General features: G+C 43.9%; 1 protein-coding gene across 1 annotated transcript in view; it reads left to right on the forward strand.

Annotated features, from left to right (window-relative positions):
- TTC6 (tetratricopeptide repeat domain 6) overlaps positions 1-20,734 on the forward strand; it is a 218,814-nt gene that overhangs the window by 2,498 nt on the left and 195,582 nt on the right. The window contains exon 2 of the mRNA XM_028851513.2: positions 9,032-9,111. Coding sequence (XP_028707346.2) covers positions 9,079-9,111 — 33 coding nt within the window. The 5' untranslated portion in view covers positions 9,032-9,078. The remainder of the gene's footprint in view (positions 1-9,031; positions 9,112-20,734) is intronic.

Below are 20,734 nucleotides of genomic sequence, written 5' to 3' on the forward strand. Positions count from 1 at the left end.
GACCGGTGATGCAGAATGGACTCTGACAGCTTCGGAGCCTTGATCCAGCTCAGGGATCCCAGGTTCGCGGCTCGCGGCCAGGGGGATTTCAACAAACACAGCGCCTCCTGTCGTGGAGAGGGAAAGCTGAATTTTCCCGCCTCCAGGGAGCACCGCCAGGCGATACTGGACTCCGCATGCGTCCCACAGCCAGGGAGTTAGGTTCTTAGAGCTAAGGCCAAGATGGAAGGAGAGATGGCAGTTCGTCCAGCTCTCAGCCTCTCTCCATCTCAGTGGCCGCATTGCAAGATACCTAACACATTTAGGAGGTGAGGTTCTAGTGTACCCAGATGCCAGCCAGTCACTTTCCCCGAGGTTTAAAAGCGAATCAGCAGGGTCGTGTTAGGTCTTTGACTTGGAAATACATACATACATACATACATACATACATACATACATACATACATATATACATACATACATAACTTCCATGCTGCTGTCTGGGAGTTGCTGGCCAGTCGGTAGCCAGGTCCAGCGACTGCAGCCTGCTCTTTTCGAACCTCTTTTCCCAAATAGGCACCTACGCTACTGCAAACTGTGCTTTGCAAGGATTGCGCTGCTCGTTGGAGGAAACCAGGCCTGTCTTCAGCTCTGGGGAGGACGGGTGGACTTGGGGCTGGGTACCCACGAGGGCAGGCACGTGGCGGCTCCTGGGGTATTCCCGGTTAAGCTTGCCTGTGTAAGGACAGGTCTGCGACAGCCCGGGGCGGTCCAGGTCGCGGGGAGGGCGGGCTCCTCAAGTGGAGGGAGCCGCGGCAGTGAGGACTGTAGGGTGCGCGGGTACTCCAGGTGGCCGCCAGCGGAGGAAGCCGCCCCGCCCTTCCCGGAAGCTGCGCCTGCTACACCCATGGGGCCAGCTCCCGAGGCAGTCCCGCAGTACCTGGGCCGCACTGGGTCCTTCGACCACGCTGGGCTGCCTCAGCTTACACTTCCCAGCAAGCTCTGGCTGGGAGCCCCTTCCTTAGATATTCTCCAGACAGGGAGAACCAGAGGGCGACGACGGCGAAAGGTGGAAGGAAAGGCCGCGGGCTCGCGCCTCGGGCCCAGCCGGCGGCCTCTCGCGGCGACGGGGTCCTTCCCATTTAGCAGGACCGCAGGGTGGGCAGAGAGCAGGGCCTGGGCCGGTGGGGCTCTGCGGTGCCCACTCGAATCTATCTAGGGCTTCCCTCTGTGGCTGTCCTTCGCCTGTCCCCTTTCCTTGCCTACCCTTCCCTGGACGGGGTTGTTGTCAGGTGGCGGCTGCAGCAGCCCAGCCAAGCTTGGTGTGGAGTGGTCCGAGTTCCCCCGCGGACCCCCACCCCCTCACCCAGATAAGAAGCTTAAGTCCTCCTTCTGCAGGGGAGAATCGGATCCAATGAAACTAAGACCTGTGGTCGTGAACGCGGTTCAAAGCCGACCCCAACTGGGACCCGGCTTAGCTTAGAAGTGAGGAAGGCCTGGGACGCTGGACACAAGGGGTCACACCTGCGTGTGCCTGGCCTTCGCAGTTGGATGTGTGCGCCGAGCTGGGGAGGGGGCCAGGGAGCCGTGAGATGGCGGTCCCCCGCGAGAGAGAAGCATGGGCGGGGCCAGGTTCGAACTCCTTTCCTTCGCTGCCTTCTTTTTATTTTTCTTCCTTATACCTTCCTTCCTCTCTCCCTTCGTTCCATCATTAAATCTTTAAGGGATTAATTCACAACTCTGTAGTAGGTAGGGGCCCTGGGACCACTTGACGGGCCTTTGCAGGCAGTTCTGTACAGAGTCCAATCCTGTAACCGGCCTCAACCCTGGCTGTGTGTGCATGTGCTTGTGTCTGTGTGTCTTTGTGTGTAAAAGCAACGCATAAACATAACCAGGGCTTTCCCTTATTTTATTGAAGCAAACAAAAACAGCTACTGGGTTTGTCTTTTCCCCTACTGCTGCCTGAGCGCCACCGGGTTTCTGAGCTGCCGGGGGCGCGGACCTAGCTCACCCGCAGCCGGATGTCGGAGCCGGAGCTGCTCCCCACCCGGCCTCGCCCGCGGGCGACAAAACCGTCCCTCTGGCCGTGAGAGAGCATGGCCTTGCCAAAATCAACTCGCATTTTCATGTATTCAAATGAGAAAGATTGAGAAGGGCAAGTTCCCCTGCTGGGCAATCGACAGCGTTGGAAGGAAGAAGTGCCCCCTGGGGCCTAGTGGAAACGGGAACCAACCTCCCTCGAGGCCCCGGAACCGATACGGCGCCCCCTCCAAGGCCTGGGTCCCCGCGACCGCTCGCATCTCCCGATCTCTGTGGCCCCCGACTTACTGACTGTTTTGTTCACACCGGTCAGCGCTTGTTGGAGGACGTGCTCAGTCCCAGCCAGTCCCTCCTCATCTAGCCCCTCCTGGGGAGCGCGGTGTCTGCTCTGTGCTGCTGAAAGGATCCTCAGGCTTTCCGGCTCTACTTTAAAAACTCTAGGACTAGGGTCCTAGGGGAGGGACTGGCAATGCGCGCTTCACACAAAGAGTTGGAAAATTAGAGGTAAACGTGACACCTCTTAGGTATCCGTTAGAGCAGAAAAGACCTGAGCAGCTGAGGTCCTACTGGGTGCCACAGACTTGGCAGGGTGCTTGGAGATCCTGGCGTTTCCCCACCTGCTGCTCCTGTGTGCAATAGCTGGGAGACTGGAAACCTGGGCGAGGGTAGGTCAGGACCTCCATTCCTCTCCATCAGCAGAAGCCCGCGTTAATGGAGAGCAGTGATGGAAGCTGATGAGCTTGGAAAAGTCAACTATTTCATATCCTGCCTTAAAGCTGTAGCTTAAATCTAAATCCTTCCTGAAGGGTCGACCAGTGTTTAGCTTCTCCGTCCTAGGCCAGCCAGCCCCCGCCAATCCACTCGCGCCCCTCCCCACACACACCCAGGAGCTTTCCCACGGTCTCTCAGTTGTCCCTGGTAGTTGAACTTTGGCTATTCATATGCGATTACCCTCAAATTACATAGTGCTATTTAACAGATGCTTTAATAAAAAGTCATATGTCATATCTTACACTTAGAAAGAAAATAAAAATATATTCTGCCGGTAGTTTTTCATTGTATCAGTTTTCTGATTTCCCCCCATATTTTGAAATTATGCTTTGGACTCCTTGACTAATTTACTGGCATGCCTAGAGGGAGGTTACCTTCATTACTTAAAATTAAAATTCGATTGGAGAGCACTGTTGGGTGGCTGTTTCTGGGACTTCCAGCAGCTGTTCCAAGAGCTAACATCAGAGGAAAGTTTTGTTTTAAGAGTTGTGCATTTGCGTGAAGTGTTTTGATTTTTCTTGTTCTGTGGACCACAGAGCAAAACTACTGCTTAGCTTACCTTGCAGTGAGTTTGCTTCTAAACTAAGCGCTATGAAGCAGCCTCCTTGGCAGCATTTGCTTTTGCTGGGTTACTAGCAAGATTTTCAGGAACTCTGATTACTTTCTGAATGTTGTAATTTTGGATGCCTACCAGAATCATGGATCAAACTAAACAAATGCAGCAGCTACCACTGGACACTACCTGTGGTGGAAGTCCAGAGCAACCTCCTGGAGTTCCTGTTAAAACATTTCAGCCTTTCACAAACAACTGAGCCCTGCCCTCCTAAGGTTCACACCTTGCTCTGGATGCCTTGCTATGTTTTTATCACACACCAACAGCAAATTCTATTTGTTTCTTTTTCATTTTTTCTCTCCCTTACTGGTCTAGTAGCTCCTTGAGGGCAGACACTGCTGTGGTTCCTGCTGCCAGAGCAAAGCCTGTAGCATAGTAGACTTTCAATAAAGATTTGTTGAGTCAGTCAACTGACTAGCCCATCCCTGAGACTGGCCAGGTTAGCTTCAGTCAGGGAAGAATTCATGAGTCTAGACACCATATCCACCACATCCAAAGTCCCCAAGTGAGAGGATCTGAGGGACTTGATTCAGGTGCACTAGGAAAAAAAACAAAGGTTTTGTGGAATGAATGGGCCGATGGACTGAGTGAAGAATTGGATGGGAAAGATGCTCTGGCACAGCCGACAGGGTCTCAGACATCTGAGAACATTGAGCTTCCAAACCCGTTGGGTCTGGCTCTTCCCCTGTCAACCACGCCTCATTTTAACCAGTATTATCGGGTGGCATAACAAATAAATGCTCCCTTTCCTGGGCACCTGGACATGGGCGGAATCAGTTCCTCGCTTTGCCCATATAGGACAGTCATCGTGTGACCCAAAGTCAAATATTTCACTTTTCCTCGCTGTGAAAATGCAACAGCCACACCTGTCAATAGCAGATATTGACTAGAAGTTAAAGAACCCCATGAATTTTCCGTCAGGCAACACTTTTCACCAGGAGCTGGAAAGGAAACATCGGTGTTTAAATAATATGTTTAAATTGGCAAACAAATAAAGCCGAGCCCACGTTGTGAGAAGGAAAAGCCTTGCACTAGAGCTCTTTATTAGTCCGAGCCTGCGCGCCCGGCTTAGAGCGCGCTGAGTGTTCGTTCCGGCCCCTGCTGTGGGGGGCGCCTGGGGCTCTGCGCGCCTGCGGGGCGGGTTTTCGCACCGAGCGTCACAGAGGTGATCTTCCTCGGTGCCTGCCTCTTCGCTGGCCGCGGCGGAGACAGCGCACTTGAAACTACCAGGCATTGACCTTAATTGCCTCTCTGTCTTGTATCATAAGATATAGAGTGTTTTATTCTACCTAAGATACAAAGTATTTTATTCTACACACTTTCCATGTGTAATGTAACGATTTCCTTAAAGGATCACCAATCTCAGAATCTGCAGTGTTGTGGAAATGTAATAACTGGAGACCCCTTCTGTCATTTTTTCATCCTTAAATTTTAATTGCCCCGAAATAAAATGCAGGAGTTGGGAGAGACGTTACAAGAGTAAACATGCCTACCTCCTCTTCTGGGCTGCTATCACTCGAGAAGCCACAAGGCTGTGCGGTCCTCCGGCCGCATCTGGTGTCCTCGATGTTCCTCCCACCCCCACTCTCCCACCGGGTGGATGTGGGGTTCAGCCGTGGCTCCGATGCGGCGGAGGATCTGCACCCCAACCTTCCTGCTTTCAGGTCCTCTTCTCCAAGCTACAGCTTACCCAGACCTCTGTCACCTCGGTCAGGGGGAGGTGGTCGGAACTTGGATCAAGCCTCACCCACCTTAGAGACTCAGGTTTCGAGTTTTAGCAGATCTGGTGTAGATTTGTTTTCTTTCAAATGCTTTCGAGAATGCAGTTGGTGGCGTGGATCCCACTCTTCTCGCGCCACTGGCCGCCTCCCGCCAAAATACCTTCCATTGTGAATTGCTGATCTCCACTGACCTCCTCATGACCCTCCCCCTACACCCCCGCCAAGAAAAGTGGTTTCAATAAATAAATCCCGGTGCTGGGGTTAAAGGTCAGTTTACACTGGAGCAGGAGCTTCACAAATTCCTGCAGGTGCTGGATGGGAATAAACCACCATCCCAAGAGATGACAGAGAGAGAGAGGAAGTGAAGACTACAGAAGCTGTGTGGAGATGCGGACCCGGTGTTAAGATTAGGGTGGGGCAGCATGGTTCTGACATTGGCAGCAGTGCTGCCAACTTCTAATATGTTAGGGAACCCAGCCAGGCCCTCTATGCCGCCGTTTCCTCTTTTCCCAAGTGAGGAGCTTGGACCCGATGCCGGATTCTGGCAATCGTCAGTTGTAGGAACAAAGTCTGGAGTAGTGGCTGACATGAGAGTCAGCCCTGAAGACCTCACCCAGAGAAATGAGGAACCTGTGTGAACCTAAGAAGGAAACCGCTATGGTGATTGTGGTGGTGGGTGGCTCAGCTCCAGAAGTGGTGAAGCGACTTTCCCGGAGGGGAGGAAGGCTCTGGGATAATTGATACCGCAAACATTTCCTTCCTTTTTGCTGAATATCCAGGTTTGTGGTGTATGTTTTATGGTAAATTTAGGGCAAAAGCTTTCCTCTGTTTCACTGCCTGTCATCTCCAAAGACAGCAGCAGCAGAAGAGAAAGACCAACCTGTCCTCCCAATTTCCAAGCCCAGGCAAAGCCTCCTCAGGGAGGCGAAGTCTCAGCACTCTGCACACTCCTCTCCCTAGGGCTGGCAGGCTCAGGCCACTCGTTTCTGAGGCTGAAGATCTCTGAGACTTTTTCTCATTAGACAAACTCCATTGGGGCGTATTCCTTGCAATCGACAGTGCAGTTGGACATGTTCAATGCAATTCCAGCTTGGAATCAGACCTAGATTCCAATCCAGATACTGCAGGGGACTAGCTCTCCCTGAGCCTCAGTTTTCCCAACTGTAAAATGGGCGTGGGAGTACCCACCTCATACCAGTTGAGTGTAGATTGAGTATGCAATAAGTGGTAACAAAAAGAGCCTTCACAGAATTCTGGGAGCCTGGGTGGTGCTGGATGCTGGGACATGTAGTGGCAGGTGCTGCTGACCAGGTGTGCCTCCTGTGCTTCGCCTTCTAGATCTTTTGTATGTTGTCACCATTCCTTCTCTGCATTGTTGCAGTTCCTCCAAGCTACAGTCTAGGAGGAGGAGGGAGCTCTCCCATGGGAACTGGACCGCCGGGGGGCGGAGTCTCAGTGTCCACCAGGACCCTGCTGGGAATTTCCTAATTTCCTTGACTGGCGGAGCCACTCTTCACTCAGTCAGTGATGGATGACAAAGGAAAAGCACCATCTGAAGGAGATCCAGAGACAGCATCAAGCTCACATTAAGGACCTTCTGGGGGAAGGTGGTTCAAGGGGAGAGGAGATGAGAAGTCTTGAACCTCCTACCCTTTAGGTCCTGCTGAACCCAACTGGGGTAGCAGAACACATTGTCCATTCCTCCCCCTAGGCGAGAGAGGGAAGATGCCTCCCCAAGAGTCTGCCTGTGCCTTTCCTGGGCTCCTGAGAGTATCGTCGGAGCCCGCCTGAATTTACCAGCTGGACTTGTAGGCATTGGGTGTCTGGGCATGCCTCTCTCAGAGACCCCAATCATCACCCTGGCTATGTGTACCTCAGGCAAACACGGGTTGTGGTTTGGATCTAGGAGGCACCCAGGAAGGAGAGGGGAGATGAGGAAGAGGAAGAAAATGAAGTCTGGGCTTCTGAGAGGTCAATCCATCCTCAGCACCTGAACTTGGGGAGAACTGAGATGAGAAAGCAAGACTCTTGATTTCACTTAGACACTTTCTCCTTCCTCCTCTGCCCTTCTCATGGACAGTTAGGACCACTTATAACTCATTTAGAGAAGTATACTTAGACATTTTCTAAAATCCTGAAAACTCAAGACATCATTACATCAAGGAAGCTTTAGTTGCTCTCTTCAAAAATTATTTGATTTAAATTCCCTAAAACTTTTTTCCTGGGAGTTGAAGTCCATCTGAAATGAAGCGAGCATGCTGGGCTTACGGTGTATGCTTCAAATATTAAAGACTTAAATGTTACCTCGCATGTGCAAGAAAGCTTAGTGGGATGCTAAAGTTTAATTAAGACAGACAATATAGTCTGTGAAAAGACCAAATCACAGAGGGGTTTCAGTGATTTGTCTGCTCAGATATAGGTATGTCTGCTCAAGTGAAGACCAGAAATTGATTAAACCCTCCTACTGACGAAGTTTGGAAGGGCTGCAGTTCAGTTGTGGATCCAGGACTCTTTCATGAGAAACGTCCCACAAATTTTAGACAGAGTTTGGATGGGCTAAGAAGGTCCTGCATACCAGCTTCAGTAGGTTTCTGAATTCTGCTTCACTCAGTAATCAGAATCCAGGTGAATAAAATAAAATATTTCCTTCACTGGAAAACAGAAAAACAACACATCTTCAAAGCTTATTAATTTTTCTTGGATTGGTATGTGGGTGAGTGAGTATGGGGGAAGTGGGATCATACACAGAAGTCTCAGGCAGTGATCTCTGGCTAAATGCAGCTTCTGTTTTTACAGCTTACTTGGGAGAGCTGTTAGTTTTTCTAAGCGTAAACCAGGCATTGGTTCTCTAAGTTCAATGTTTAGGCTACAAAGCACATACAACAGTCTTACATATTTACCTTCAGAAAAGGAATGGCTCTGACCTAAAACTCAGCAAAATCTCTAGTGTATTACCATAGCTGGAGAACATCTAAGCAAAGCCCTTTGGAGATGTAACGTGTAAATGGAATGCTAAACATCAGCCACTACCTCCAAGAAAAATAAATCCTTAATTCCTGGCCAAGTACACCTGCTTTGGACCAGGCTCATTACTGTTATTTGTATCTTTTCTTTTTCAAATGGATAGTTTTCTTCACAGGTTTTTTTTTTTTTTCTTTCTGCTCAGTGTTTGCTATTTTTATCCTGCCTTAAGAATCCCGAGGTCATTCCCCAGTGACAGACTTCCAAGGTGCTCCAAGGAAGAGTGGTAGCTGACTTCCCAGGGGTCCATTCCTGAACTCCATAAGCTTAGATGTTAGAACCCCATTCAAGTTTGGGATCTGGAGGGAAGCCTGGCAGATGTTAATTAGGTTACCATGGGGAAGGTGGGGTGCGTAGGTGCTTGAAGAAGGCTGGAGGTAATCAATGCCAGAGAAGGCCCTAAGGCAATGGAAGCTGTCTCAATATGTTTATTTCTGTGGATCAGTGGCAGTACAGGCAACTTTTGGTAGGGGACTCTGCTGGTTATTCTCTGTTATACTCTCCAGCTCCCCGTTTTGCCTAGTTCTCTATGGACCACACTACTTAGTCTTCCTTGCCTTTGGACTTACAAATGGGTTTGACCAATGGAGGACAACGGTGCAGGACTGAAGGGCAGGAGGGCAGAGTGGTAGGAGTACTTAGGCCTCCTGCTTTCTCCCTGCCTCACTGTGGTTTTGACCTTTACTTCCCGTCTCTGTCTCTACAGTCCCATCAGCAGCTCATCTTCCACAGCTTCAGCTCTCACCAGGCTCTGTTAACACCTCCTTTTCCCCCCTTGCCCCTTCAGATCAAAAGTATTAATACCTTCCTAATATTGCTAGACCTTGAGTGACTCATTTTCTCTTGTTAATTCCCTTTAATCCCACCTTCAAATTTTTTCCCCCAGGAAAACCCTTTCGAGTGTACCATCTGTTTTCCTTGGGGCCTTGACTGATGAGGAGAGGAATAAGGATTCGTAGAAGTGAGGTATGGTGTCTTCAGTTCTTTCCAGTTCATCCTCATCCTGTAACTCATCAAAAGGCTCTACTCCTTCCATGTCACCATCTTGGAGTACCGCCATGAAGGCTCCAGGATTTCTGTGGTGGCTGGTTTCTACAGGAAAGCCTGCCTATGGGTCTAGCAGGAAAGCACACTCTGAGTTTATTTGCATTATATTTGCCATTTTAATTTGCTGATTTGCATTTGACATAATCGTTAAAGTAACTGATGCTAAAATAAAATATTGATAGTATCAAGTTTTTTTGGCCTTCAGTGAACTGAGCTTTGCTATAAATCAAGGACTGAGACTTTTGCTAGTGATGAGTTGTGTTAATAGAAGCAGATGCTAAACTAGGTCCAGTGACCGAGGGGCTCATGGGAAATGTCCTTGTGTGTTCCCCAAGGCCTCAGCATCTTTGGCTCCTCATCTCTAGAATATTAAGTCTAGAGCTCAGTCCTTTACAGGTCTGTGTCTGGCAACAACTCAGTCTTGACTAGTGCTAAACCAGTGACATTATTTAGGTGTGACCATCAATGAGAATTCTATGTGTCAACATTGTGCTAGATACTAAAGACACTAAACTGAAGACAAGATTCTGCCTTCCAAAGATTAAAACAATGTTCCAATATTATTATTTGAAAATTTTGCATACTTCTATGTAGGAAAAGTTCATAAAAGTGGAATTTCTGGGTTAAAATAGATGCAAGTATTTAGTCTTTTTTTTTCTTTTTCTTTTTTTGAGACAGGGTCCTGCTCTGTTTCCCAGGCTGGAGTGCATTGGTGCAGTCATAGCTCACTGCAGCCTTGGACTCCTGGGCTCCAACAATCCTTCCACCTCAGCCCCAAAGTAGCTAGGACTACAGGTGTGTGCCACCATGCCCAGCTAATTATTAAAATTTTCTTGTAGAGGTGGAGTCTTGTTATGTTGCTCAGAATGGTATATTTAAGCCTTTTGAGACATTTTGCTATATGACATCTAGCAGGATGCCCTCAGAAATCTGTGAGTAATGCTGTTTCCTCATTCCCATGCACACACTCTATTACTAACTTTGTAATTTGATTGATGAAAACTGCAAAACATTGTTTTAATTTGTATTTATGAGATTAGTTGAGTTGAATATTCTTATAGTTCTATTGGCCATAATATTTCTTCTTTTGGGAACTGTCATTCACGCCTTCATTAGCCAATTGAAAATTTGGAGTGGCTACTTCGCATCCACAGAATACTGGTCCCATGTCTGCTATAAGTGTAGTAACATTTTTACCAGGTTTTTATTTGCATTTTAATTTTATTTTTTAATGCATAATGCAGGTGTTTCAAAAATCGGTATTTTTATTTATAGTTTCTGCCTTTTATGGTTTAGTGCTTACAAGTTTTTGTTGTTGTTGTTGTTGTTTGAGACAGGATCTTGCTGTGGCACCGAGAGTGGAGTCCAGTGGTAAGATCCTGGCTCACTGCAGCCTGGACTTCCTGGGCCTAAGCAATCCTCCTACCCCAGCCTCCCAAGTAAATGAGACTATAGGTTCATGCCACCATACCTGGCTAATTTTTTTGCCAGGTGAGACAGGGTTTCACCATGTTGCACAGGCTGGTCTTGAACTCCTGGTCTCAAGTGATTTTACTGGCCTTGGCCTTCCAAAGTGCTAGAATTACAGGTGTGGGCCACCAGTGCTTACAAGCCTTATCTGCACAAAATCAAAATCTTTCATCCAGTTGGAACTTATTTTGTGCACAATATGAAGTAAAGACATGATTTTAGTATTTATTTCCCAAGTATATAAACCTTTAGGTGGGCCCTAATTGTGAGGAGACTCAAATTCTCTTTGGAGAACTGTGTTTGGACTTTGTTCTGTGGTGATACATCAAAGGTGTGGGAGCTGGAAAGTCACACTGGCCATACTTTCATTCATGCTGTAGTGAACTACAGGGGGTTTCAAAGCTGGGTGGCAAGGGGACTGGTAGGTGGTGGTTGGAAAGTGGCAAAAGTTAGAGGAAATCATAGTGTTTCAATGACTATTGAATGATTTTATGCTGCTCTTTTGAGTCTAATTGCCCTCTCTTTAAGATGGTACTAGAAGTGTTAACATTTCCATATGAAGTCATTACAACATCAACAAGTTTGAAATACCTTTAACTCAATAACTAACTCCTCCTCCTCCCACTTCTTCTGTCTCCCACTCTCACCTTTTTAAAATGAAACTAGATCTGCCAGGCACAGTGGCTCCTGCCTGTAACATCAGGCACTTTGGGAGGCAGAGGTGAGAGGATTCCTTGAGCCCAAAAGCTCAGCTCTGGGCAGCGTAGAGACCCCTGTCTCTAATATATATAAAATTAGCTGGGCATCCTGGTACACTCCTGTAGTTCCAGCTACTTGGGAGACTGAGGCAGGAGGATTGCTTGAGCCTGGGAAGGCGGCAGTGAGCCGTGTTTGCCCCACTGCCCACCAGCCTGGGTGACAGAGTGAGACCCTGTCTCAATTAATCAATCAATCAATCAATCAACTAGACCTAGAACAGAGATTCCTAGCACAGGATTACTAGCTAGGGGACCTCAGGTGAATTCCTTAATCTCTTTGTATAATCTCTTATCTGTACAATGAAGATAATACTACCTAGCTCATGGATTGTATTATCCTATGACATGGATACCTGTGTCCTTAGTTACTGTTTTTTGATTACATAAAGTGTTAATGAACAATATTTATTTGTCATTTAAATTGTTTCCTGACTATATGATAGACATATTTCAAGGTTATATTAATTTGAATATTTTTTCAATTTAGGAACATGGCATGTATATTATTTTTGTGCATCTTTCGCGATAGTACCATGAACAATTAGTCACTTCACAAGCACTTTGGCTGCTTGTTTATTATTTTGATTAGGAGGGAAAAGTAATTTACTCCTGGCCTGAAGGGGCTGCCCATGCAGAGTGCTCACAGGGCAGTGAGATGTGATGTAAATGCAGTAACATCGCAGGGTTGGCAGATCTTCTTCTGTAGAATGCTTCTCATCTTGACAGCATTCAGCAACCATTTTTGAACATATTGTGTTAGGGAGTGAAATAACAGACCTTAGAGGTTGGATTATGATCTCCATTTTATAGACGAACATGCAGAAACGCAGAGAGGAAAAGCAACTGGTCCACATGGTAAAGCTGTGTGTCCCACCCTGGCTTTGTCTGTCTCTAGAGCAGGAGCTTCCTTCTGGAGGCCTGAGGATGCATCAGTCTCCAAAGCAAGGCTGTTCAGAGGCCCCTCTCTAGGGAACTGTGCAGCACAAGACTTTCATCTTGGACTTCCGGGAAACACGTTGCCCTCTTCCAGGACAGATCTTACGGAGGATCTCTAGAACGTTTATTTCTTATTTTGACTCTTCATGACAACAAACTCCAGTACATTTTATCTGCCATTCTCCCACATCATTTTTTAGTTGCCTGAATTTGGAGAGAAGGGTTGGTACAGAGGAACAGAAAATAAACATGTGCGGTTCTGCTAAGTGTACTGAGCAAAGCACATTCATCTACACTGTATTATCTAATTGGTTTTTCTTTTTCTTTTTGAGCTGTTAAAAAATGGTGAGATATTACACAAGAAAATGAACACAATAGAAAACAATGGTTTATCACAAAGAGAAAATCTGAGAAGCCATCACCAAGGTTAAAAGTAGAATGTTGCTAGCATCCCGACTGCCCTGGTACTGCCTGCCCACTTACCATCACCGTCCCACTCCCAAGATGGCTACTCTCTGGACTTCTATGGTTATTACTTTCTTCTGTTTATTTGTAATATACCAGCTGAGCCTACGTTCATAAGCACCACAGTTTTTGAACTTTGTGTGCTGAAATCATACAGTATGTACCCCTCGGTGTCCGGCTTCTTCGCTCAACATTATGTTTGTGAGACATTCATCTGTGTTGCTCCCCAAAGCTGAAGGTTTAAGTCTCGGGGTCCAGTATTATTCTTTTAAACGTAGAAAGAGCAAGAGTGTTAAGTAAGCAGTTGGTTAAGTTCCGTAAAAGCTGCCAATCCAGGCGGCTTCAGTCCAGGAGGCTCTTCCGGAGCAGTGTCTTTTAGCGCCCGGAGAAGTGAGGCCTGGGTTTGGGGTCCAAGTCCGAGGTTGCCCTGGAGCGGGTCCCGCAAGGCGGGTGCACTTGAGGCAGGCGCCACGGTGCTGGAGGCTCCTACAGGGCTGAGGCGCGGGAGAGGCGGGGCCGGGGAGGGCGCGCGGCTAGTTGCTGGGCGACGGAACGCGTCCTTTCTTCCGTGGAGCCAGTCGAGCCCACCCAGCCAGTCGAGCCCACCCGGCCCCTCGGCACCGGAAGGGCCTGTTGCACACAGGCCGAGCGGCGGGGCCAATCTCACCGCCACCTGAATGGGAGCGGAGGCGCCATCGAGGCCGGGTGAGAGGAGGACGCGGCCTGGGGCGCGGTGACTTCGTGTGGGCGCTTTGCGAAGGAGAGGTGCGTTGTTTGGGCGGAGTGGTTGTCCACTCTGTTCCGCGTGGCTATTTCGTTGTGGCAGGTTCACCCCGGCAGAAATCAGGGTAGAAGGGGATGGGGCACTGGGGCTGGAGTTTGGGCTGCCTTTCGTGGGAGAATGACCACGGGTTGAAGAGGAGCTGGGAGGATTGAGAACCTGGTGGAAGGGAGAGGTAGGTGTACGACGCCAGACCGGGCTGTGGGGACAGGAGAAAAAGAGGCTAGGAAGGAGAAAGAGGGGGATTCAAAGAGACTTCGGGAGGTGAAAGGTCACAGTGGAGGTACTTTAATTTCCATCTACCTGACCTCTGCTGTTCCTTTACAGGGCAGCTTGTTTTGAGTAAACCTTAGCCACCATTAGGTGACTGCTCTCACTAGGGTCAATGTGTGCAGTTTCAGAATAGAGAGCAGTTGCCTGAGCTTGGCTCTAACTCCTTGATGGACGGTGAGACACTGTGGGCTTAATGCCAGGATTGTTGGCATTGAAGCCCACAGATCCACAATGGAACTGTTGCAAACTACTGTTGCAGAAATTTAAAGGAGATCAATATTTTTTTTGTTTTGTTTTGTTTTTTTGTTTTTAACATGCAAATCTCAAAGTTGAACAAATTGCTTTTTTCGTATCTACAACTTTATAGAGGCATAATTTATATTCAGTAAACTGCACAAATGAACAATTGTACAATATACAAGGTACAGGCATACAATTTGATGAGTTTTGACAGATGCATACACCTTTGAAACATTTCCTGCAATCAATATAACTGAACTTTTTTATTCTTCTGCCCTCTTTGCTCTTCATTCCTGCTTTTAGCCCACACCCTGCAACCAGTCACATATCTGCTGTGTGACACTATAGAATAGGTTGTATTTTCTAGAATTTTATATGCAAGAAAGCATACAGTATATGCCCATTTGTGTCTGGCTTCCTTACTTGGCATAATGATTTGCCATGACCTTTTCCTTAATTACTGTAGCTTACTGTAGTAGGTTTTGAAATTGGATAGTGCAAGTCCTCCAGCCTCTTCTTTTTAAAAATCACATTGGTGATTTTAAGTCATTTGAATTTATGTATACATTTTAGATTCAGCTAGTAATTTCTATTTAAAAACCTGCTGTATTTTTTATTGGGATTGCATTGACTTTATAGATCTATTTGGAAGAATTGTGATTTTAAGAATATTGAGTCTTCCAATCTATGGACCTGGTATGTCTTCATTTATGTAGATCTTTAATTTCTGTAAATAATGTTTTGTAATTTTCAGTGTAGAGATTTTGGACATTTTTTGTTACATTAATTCCTAAATGTTATGTTTTGTGGAGGCACTAGTGTAAGTGGAATTTAAAAAATATTTTCCAGTTGTTTGCTGCTACTATATAAACATGGAACTGATTTTGTATGTTGCTAACTGTGTATTGTGCAACCTTTATATTTTCACTCATTAGGACATATAGATTTTTGTAGATTCCTCAGGATTTTTACCCTAAAAATTATGTCATCTGCAAATAGGGGCACTTTAACCTTTTCCTTTTCAATCTTTATTACTTTTATTTCTTTATCTTGCCATATTGCAATGGCTAAGACCTTCAGTATGATGTTGGATATGCATGAAAAGAGTGAGATATTTTTTCCTTGTTTCCAACTTTAGGAGGAAAGCATAAATATAATGTTAGCTGTAAAGTTTTTGTAGATTTTCTTAATTAGATTGAGGACATTCCCTGTGATTCATAGTTTGCCTAAAGCTACTAATTTATTTTTATCCTGAATGGTTGTTGAATTATTTCAAATATTTTTTCACTACCAAAATAATCATATTGTTTTCATGTACTCTGTTAATATAGTGAATTATATTGATTTTCAAATAAATATAATAAATCAAGATACTTAAATCAATTTTTCAACCCTTGGATAAATCTATTTGGTCAAAATGTATTATCCTTTTCAAAAATATATTTTTGGATTTGATTTGCTAATATTTTGTTAATGATTTTTGCCTATATGCTCCTAAGGAATATTAGTATGTAATGTTCTTTCTTTCAAAAAAGCCTTTGTCAGGTTTAGTATTATGGTTATGCAGGTATCATAAAATAAATTTTCCTTCCTCCTCTATTTGCTGAAATAAATGTATGTAAGATGGGTGTTATTTCTTTCTTGAATATTTGAGAGAACCATCCAGGGCTGGAATTGTCCTTGTGGTAAGATTTTTTGATAACAGATAAAATTTTTTAAAAATATAGAGCTATTCAGATTTCCTGTTTCTTGTATTAATTTTGTTAAGTTGTAATTTTCAGAATTGCCCATTTTGTCTAAATTGTTAGATGTTGTTGGTGTAGTGTTGTTTATCACATTTTAAAAATTGTCCTTTAATATCTTTAGGTTCTGTAGTGAAATCCTCTCTTTCATTCCTGATATTGGTGATTTTTGTTCTCTTAAACAGTCTAGTCAGATGGGTTTTTAAATTCTGTTGAAATTTTAGAAGAACCAACTCTTGACTTAATTTTCTCAATTCTTTTTCTGTTTTCCATGTGATTGATTTATATCCTTATATTTATTATTTCATTCCATTACTTTGAGTATACGTTATTTCTTCTTTTCCTAGATTCTTAATGTGGAACTTTAGGTTATTGATTTTAGACCTTTCTTCTTTTTGATTTCATCATATAGGGTATAAGTTTCCTTCTAAACACTGCTTCAGCTACACCCCACACATTCTGATATGTTGTGTTTTCATTATTATTCAGTCTAAAATATATTCTATGATTTAATAATATCTTTTGTTTTCAATTTACTTACCTGTTGGCTTTTTAGTTGCACTTCTTTGCATTACTTTAAAAATGGTTTCTCTAGTAATTACAATACACATCCTTAACATTTCAAAGTCTACTTAGAGTTAATATTGAACTAGTTCACATAAAATGCAGAAACTGTACAACCATATAGTTCTTTTGCCCACGCCTATCCCAGTCTTTTTGGTTCTTGTCATATGTACTGCACCTACTTACATAAACATTCCACAACACAATATTATACTTTTTATACATTATTTTTAAACTTAAGAGAAAAAAAATAGCTTCATGTACTTATTCAGACATTTGACACATTTCTCATCTTCATTCATTTTTAAAGATTTAAATTTCCTTCTGGTATCATTTCTCTTCTCCCTGAAGACCATTCTTTAGCATTTCTTGTAATTTCTATTGGCTGGTGAGTAATTCTCTTAGATTTTTTTTTATCTGAATATGTCTTTATTTTGTTTACCTTTTAAAAAAGAATATGCATGCTAGATATAGAATACTTGGTTGACAGTTTAAATTAATCAATTTATTTATTTATTTATTGATACAGAGTCTTGCTGTGTTGCCCAGGCTGGAGTACAGTGGCACAATCTTGGCTCACTGCAGCCTTTGCCTCCTGGGTTCAAGAAGTGTTCTTGCTTCAGCCTCCCAAGCAACTGGGATTACAGGTGCCCAGCACTGTGCCCAGCTAATATTTGTATTTTTAGTAGAGACGGAGTTTCACCATGTTGGCCAGGCTTGTCTCAAACTCCTGACCTCAGAAGATCTGCCTGCCTGGGCCTCCCAAAGTGCTGGGATTACAGGCATGAGCCACTGCACCTGCTCTGGGTTGACAGTTAAAAAAAATCTTTTAGCATGTTACAAATCCTGTTTCCCTGTCTTCTGTTCTTAGGGATGTCTGATGAGAAGTCCATGGTCTTTGAATTATTGTTTTCCTGTCAATAACGTGTTGTTTCTTTCTGTCTGCTTTTGAATTTTATCTTTGAATTTGTTTTTTATCACTTTACATATGATTTGCTTTACATTTATTCTGGTTGAGTTTCACTGAGCTTCTTGAATTTATAAATTTGTCTTTCTTCAAATTTAGGAAGTTCTCAAACATAATTATTTTTTATTTTTTGAGACAGATTCTCTCTTTGTCACTCAGGATGCTAGAGTGCAGTGGAGCAATCATTCTCCTTTTTCCTTGGGATACTAATTATCTGAATGTTAGTGCTTTTTGGTATTATCCTTACAGGTATCTCAGGCTTTCTTTTTTCTCTTTTCTTATAATGGATAATTTCTGTGCATTTATCTTTAAACTCAGTTACTCTTTTCTCTGATATCTCCATTTTCCTAATCAATTTTTTTTGAAAATATATTTTCAGGTATAAAATTTCTATTTTTATTTTTTTAATTTCTCTGCCAAGATTTTCTTTTTATTAATCTCTAGCATATTTTCCTTTACTTCATTGAGCATAGTTATAATGGTTGCTTTAATGTCCTTTTCTAATAATCTCAACATCTGAGTCATTTCTAGAATGGGATCTGTTCAATTTTCTTTTTCTTTTTATTAATCTCTAGCATATTTTCCTTTACTTGATTGGGCATAGTTATGAGAGTTGCTTTAATTTAAGTCCTTTTCTAATAATCTCAACACCTGAGTAATTTCTGGACTGGGATCTGTTTATTATCTTTACCTCTGAGAATGAGTCAATTTTCCCAAGTCTTTTCATGCCAAGTATTTTTGGACTATATCCTGGACATTGTGAATGTTTTATCATGTAGAGTCTAGGTTCTGTCATATCCTTTCTGAAGAATGTTGTTGTTTCCCATTTAGCAGGCATTTCACCAGTCAGTTAAACTCACTGTAAGACCTGTCTTACTCTGCGGTTGGTGGTTCAGTTCAGCTCTTTAAGCCTTTGCTGTGCTACTTTGAGTTTGTCTTGCATATACATGAATCAAAGGTCAGTCGGAGATATGTGGGGTTTAGAAGAATTTGGGGATTATCTTCTCTGGGTCTATTCCCTCCAGAATTTCTCTCTCAGTTCTCAGCGATGTTTGTTGTCTGGGTTCCTTTCCCTGATTCTTATGGCTAGAATAATGAAGGGCTTCCTATCAATGTTTTTGACACTTGCACTATGCCATTCTGCAATTATGGACTGTGTTTGAAGAAAAACCACAATAAACCAGAAACTTCTCTCCAGGCCAGTTTACACAAATGTTGACTTTCCTCCACAATCTTCCTGTTTTATTTACTCTGAAGAATTCTTAGGTCAATAAAAAAATATTTTGTCCAGACTTTATATGTTGTTGTGAGGAATTGGTCTGTAAAGATGTATCTGTGAATTAGCCAGGCATGGTGGCGGCTCCCTGTAGTCCCAGATACTCAGGAGGCTGAGATAAGAGAGTGGCGTGAACCCAGGAGGCAGAGCTTGTAGTGAGCCGAGATCACGCCACTGCACTCCAGCCTGGGCGACAGAGTGATACTCCATCTCAACACTGCACTCCAGCCTGGGCGACAGAGTGATACTCCATCTCAACACTGCACTCCAGCCTCGGCGACAGAGTGATACTCCATCTCAACACTGCACTCCAGCCTGGGGGGCGACAGAGTGATACTCCATCTCAGAAAAAAAAAAAAAAAAAAAAAAAGAGAGATGCATCTATGGCTCTTCAACAAATTGCATTTGAAACTGAGAGCAGGCAATATTTTAATATGTCAGAAGTACGATGACCATTAAACACACACACACATATCATTTTATTTTTATTTATTCTTTAAAAATTTTTATTTAAGACAGTCTTTGTCACCCAGGCTGGAGTGCAGTGCCACAATGATGGCTCACTGCAGCCTTGACCTCCTGGGCTCAAGCAATCCTTCTACCTCAGCCTTCTGTCTAGCTGGGACCAGAGGCATGTGCCACCATGCCTGGTTAATCTTTTATTTTTTGTAGAGATGGGGTCTCCCTATGTTGCCTTATTTGGTCTTGAACTCCTGGGCTCAAGTGATTCTCCCTTCTTGGCCTCCCGAAGAGCTGGGATCACAAGATGAGCCACTGCACCTGGCCACATTTTATTTTTAAATTTTGGCTTTTTAAGCAATTAAAGGGAGTCCAAGAAGGGAAGATAGAAAATGGGGAGAAGAAAAAGGCAGGGGAGTATTTTGTTGTTTCATTAGCTGTTATGTATTTATATATGTATGTATTTTTGAATGTAAGTATACATTCACAAGGGATATAGGCATATTCTAGATGACTGTTATAAAGGGCTGAGGTTTTATAGTTATTGAAATTTCTGTGGGCTTTTGAATAGCTTAGAGAGAAACCTTTTCTGAGCCTGAAAAATAGCATTTTCTCTATTTTCTATATCCTTGTAAATGAGCACATGTAAGTGGTTTTTACTATTATTGATATTAACAGGATTAAAGGCAGCAAAACAAGTATAGAAAGTGCAGAAAAATAGAAATAAATCACTGGTTTCCCATTCAGCAAAATTATTAATGTGTTTATATATTTCTTTTGAGGCTTTTTTTTTTGTAAATGACAATGAGGGCACAAACAGATCTCATTTCTCCCACTGATATTTCAAAAGCAAGTATTGTTTTCAGAATATTTTTGTTTTCCTTGCAAGGCTGAAGATTTCACTAAATGAGATAGATTGTCTTTGGGCTAAGAAGTTTGTTTTGGAACTTTAGTACTGTGCATTGGAAATTGACATTGGCCTGAAGTTTAGGAAGTATGTCAATTGAGATGATATTTGATTATGGGCCTAGGAAAACCCAAATCTTGTTCTTAATATGTTATCCTTCTCAGTGTGGTCCCCTGACTACATATAGGAAGAGGTCAAGGTCAGGTAATCCATATTACTTTCTGGGCCCATTCCTAATGTAATACTCTGATGAGTTAGGCCTAACATATGCAGACTGCTTTCCCTTTGTGAGGTGGGTTTGTGTAGCTTGGAACCAAGTCATGTGGTAATCTCCATTTATTTCGACTTTAGTTATAGTCTAGAGCAAAGTTTTGGATTTTCTGTTCCAATAGGAGAAATAAACACAACTGCAAGAACGAGAGAGCAACCTGCAATGGTCTAGAGAATTCAAGTGGGCAGCCCTGCCTGAGTCTTTAGCCATTTTTGGCTGGAGAACTTTCTTCTGATGGCTGACCCGGCCTTGTGAGAGAGAAGAAAAGGCTGGCTCTTGACGCTTCTGACTACTTCACTGCTCAGGCCTTGAACCTCCTGGCAGAAGAGAAAGGAAAAGGCATAGACAGATTTTTAAGAGCATTGTCCCATTTTAAAGGGTAGGGTAAACATAATCAGCCTGGTTTGTGAGCTGCCTATTTGACACATCATGT

This window comes from Macaca mulatta, chromosome 7, assembly GCF_049350105.2.
Source record: "Macaca mulatta isolate MMU2019108-1 chromosome 7, T2T-MMU8v2.0, whole genome shotgun sequence".
NCBI lineage: Eukaryota > Metazoa > Chordata > Mammalia > Primates > Cercopithecidae > Macaca > Macaca mulatta.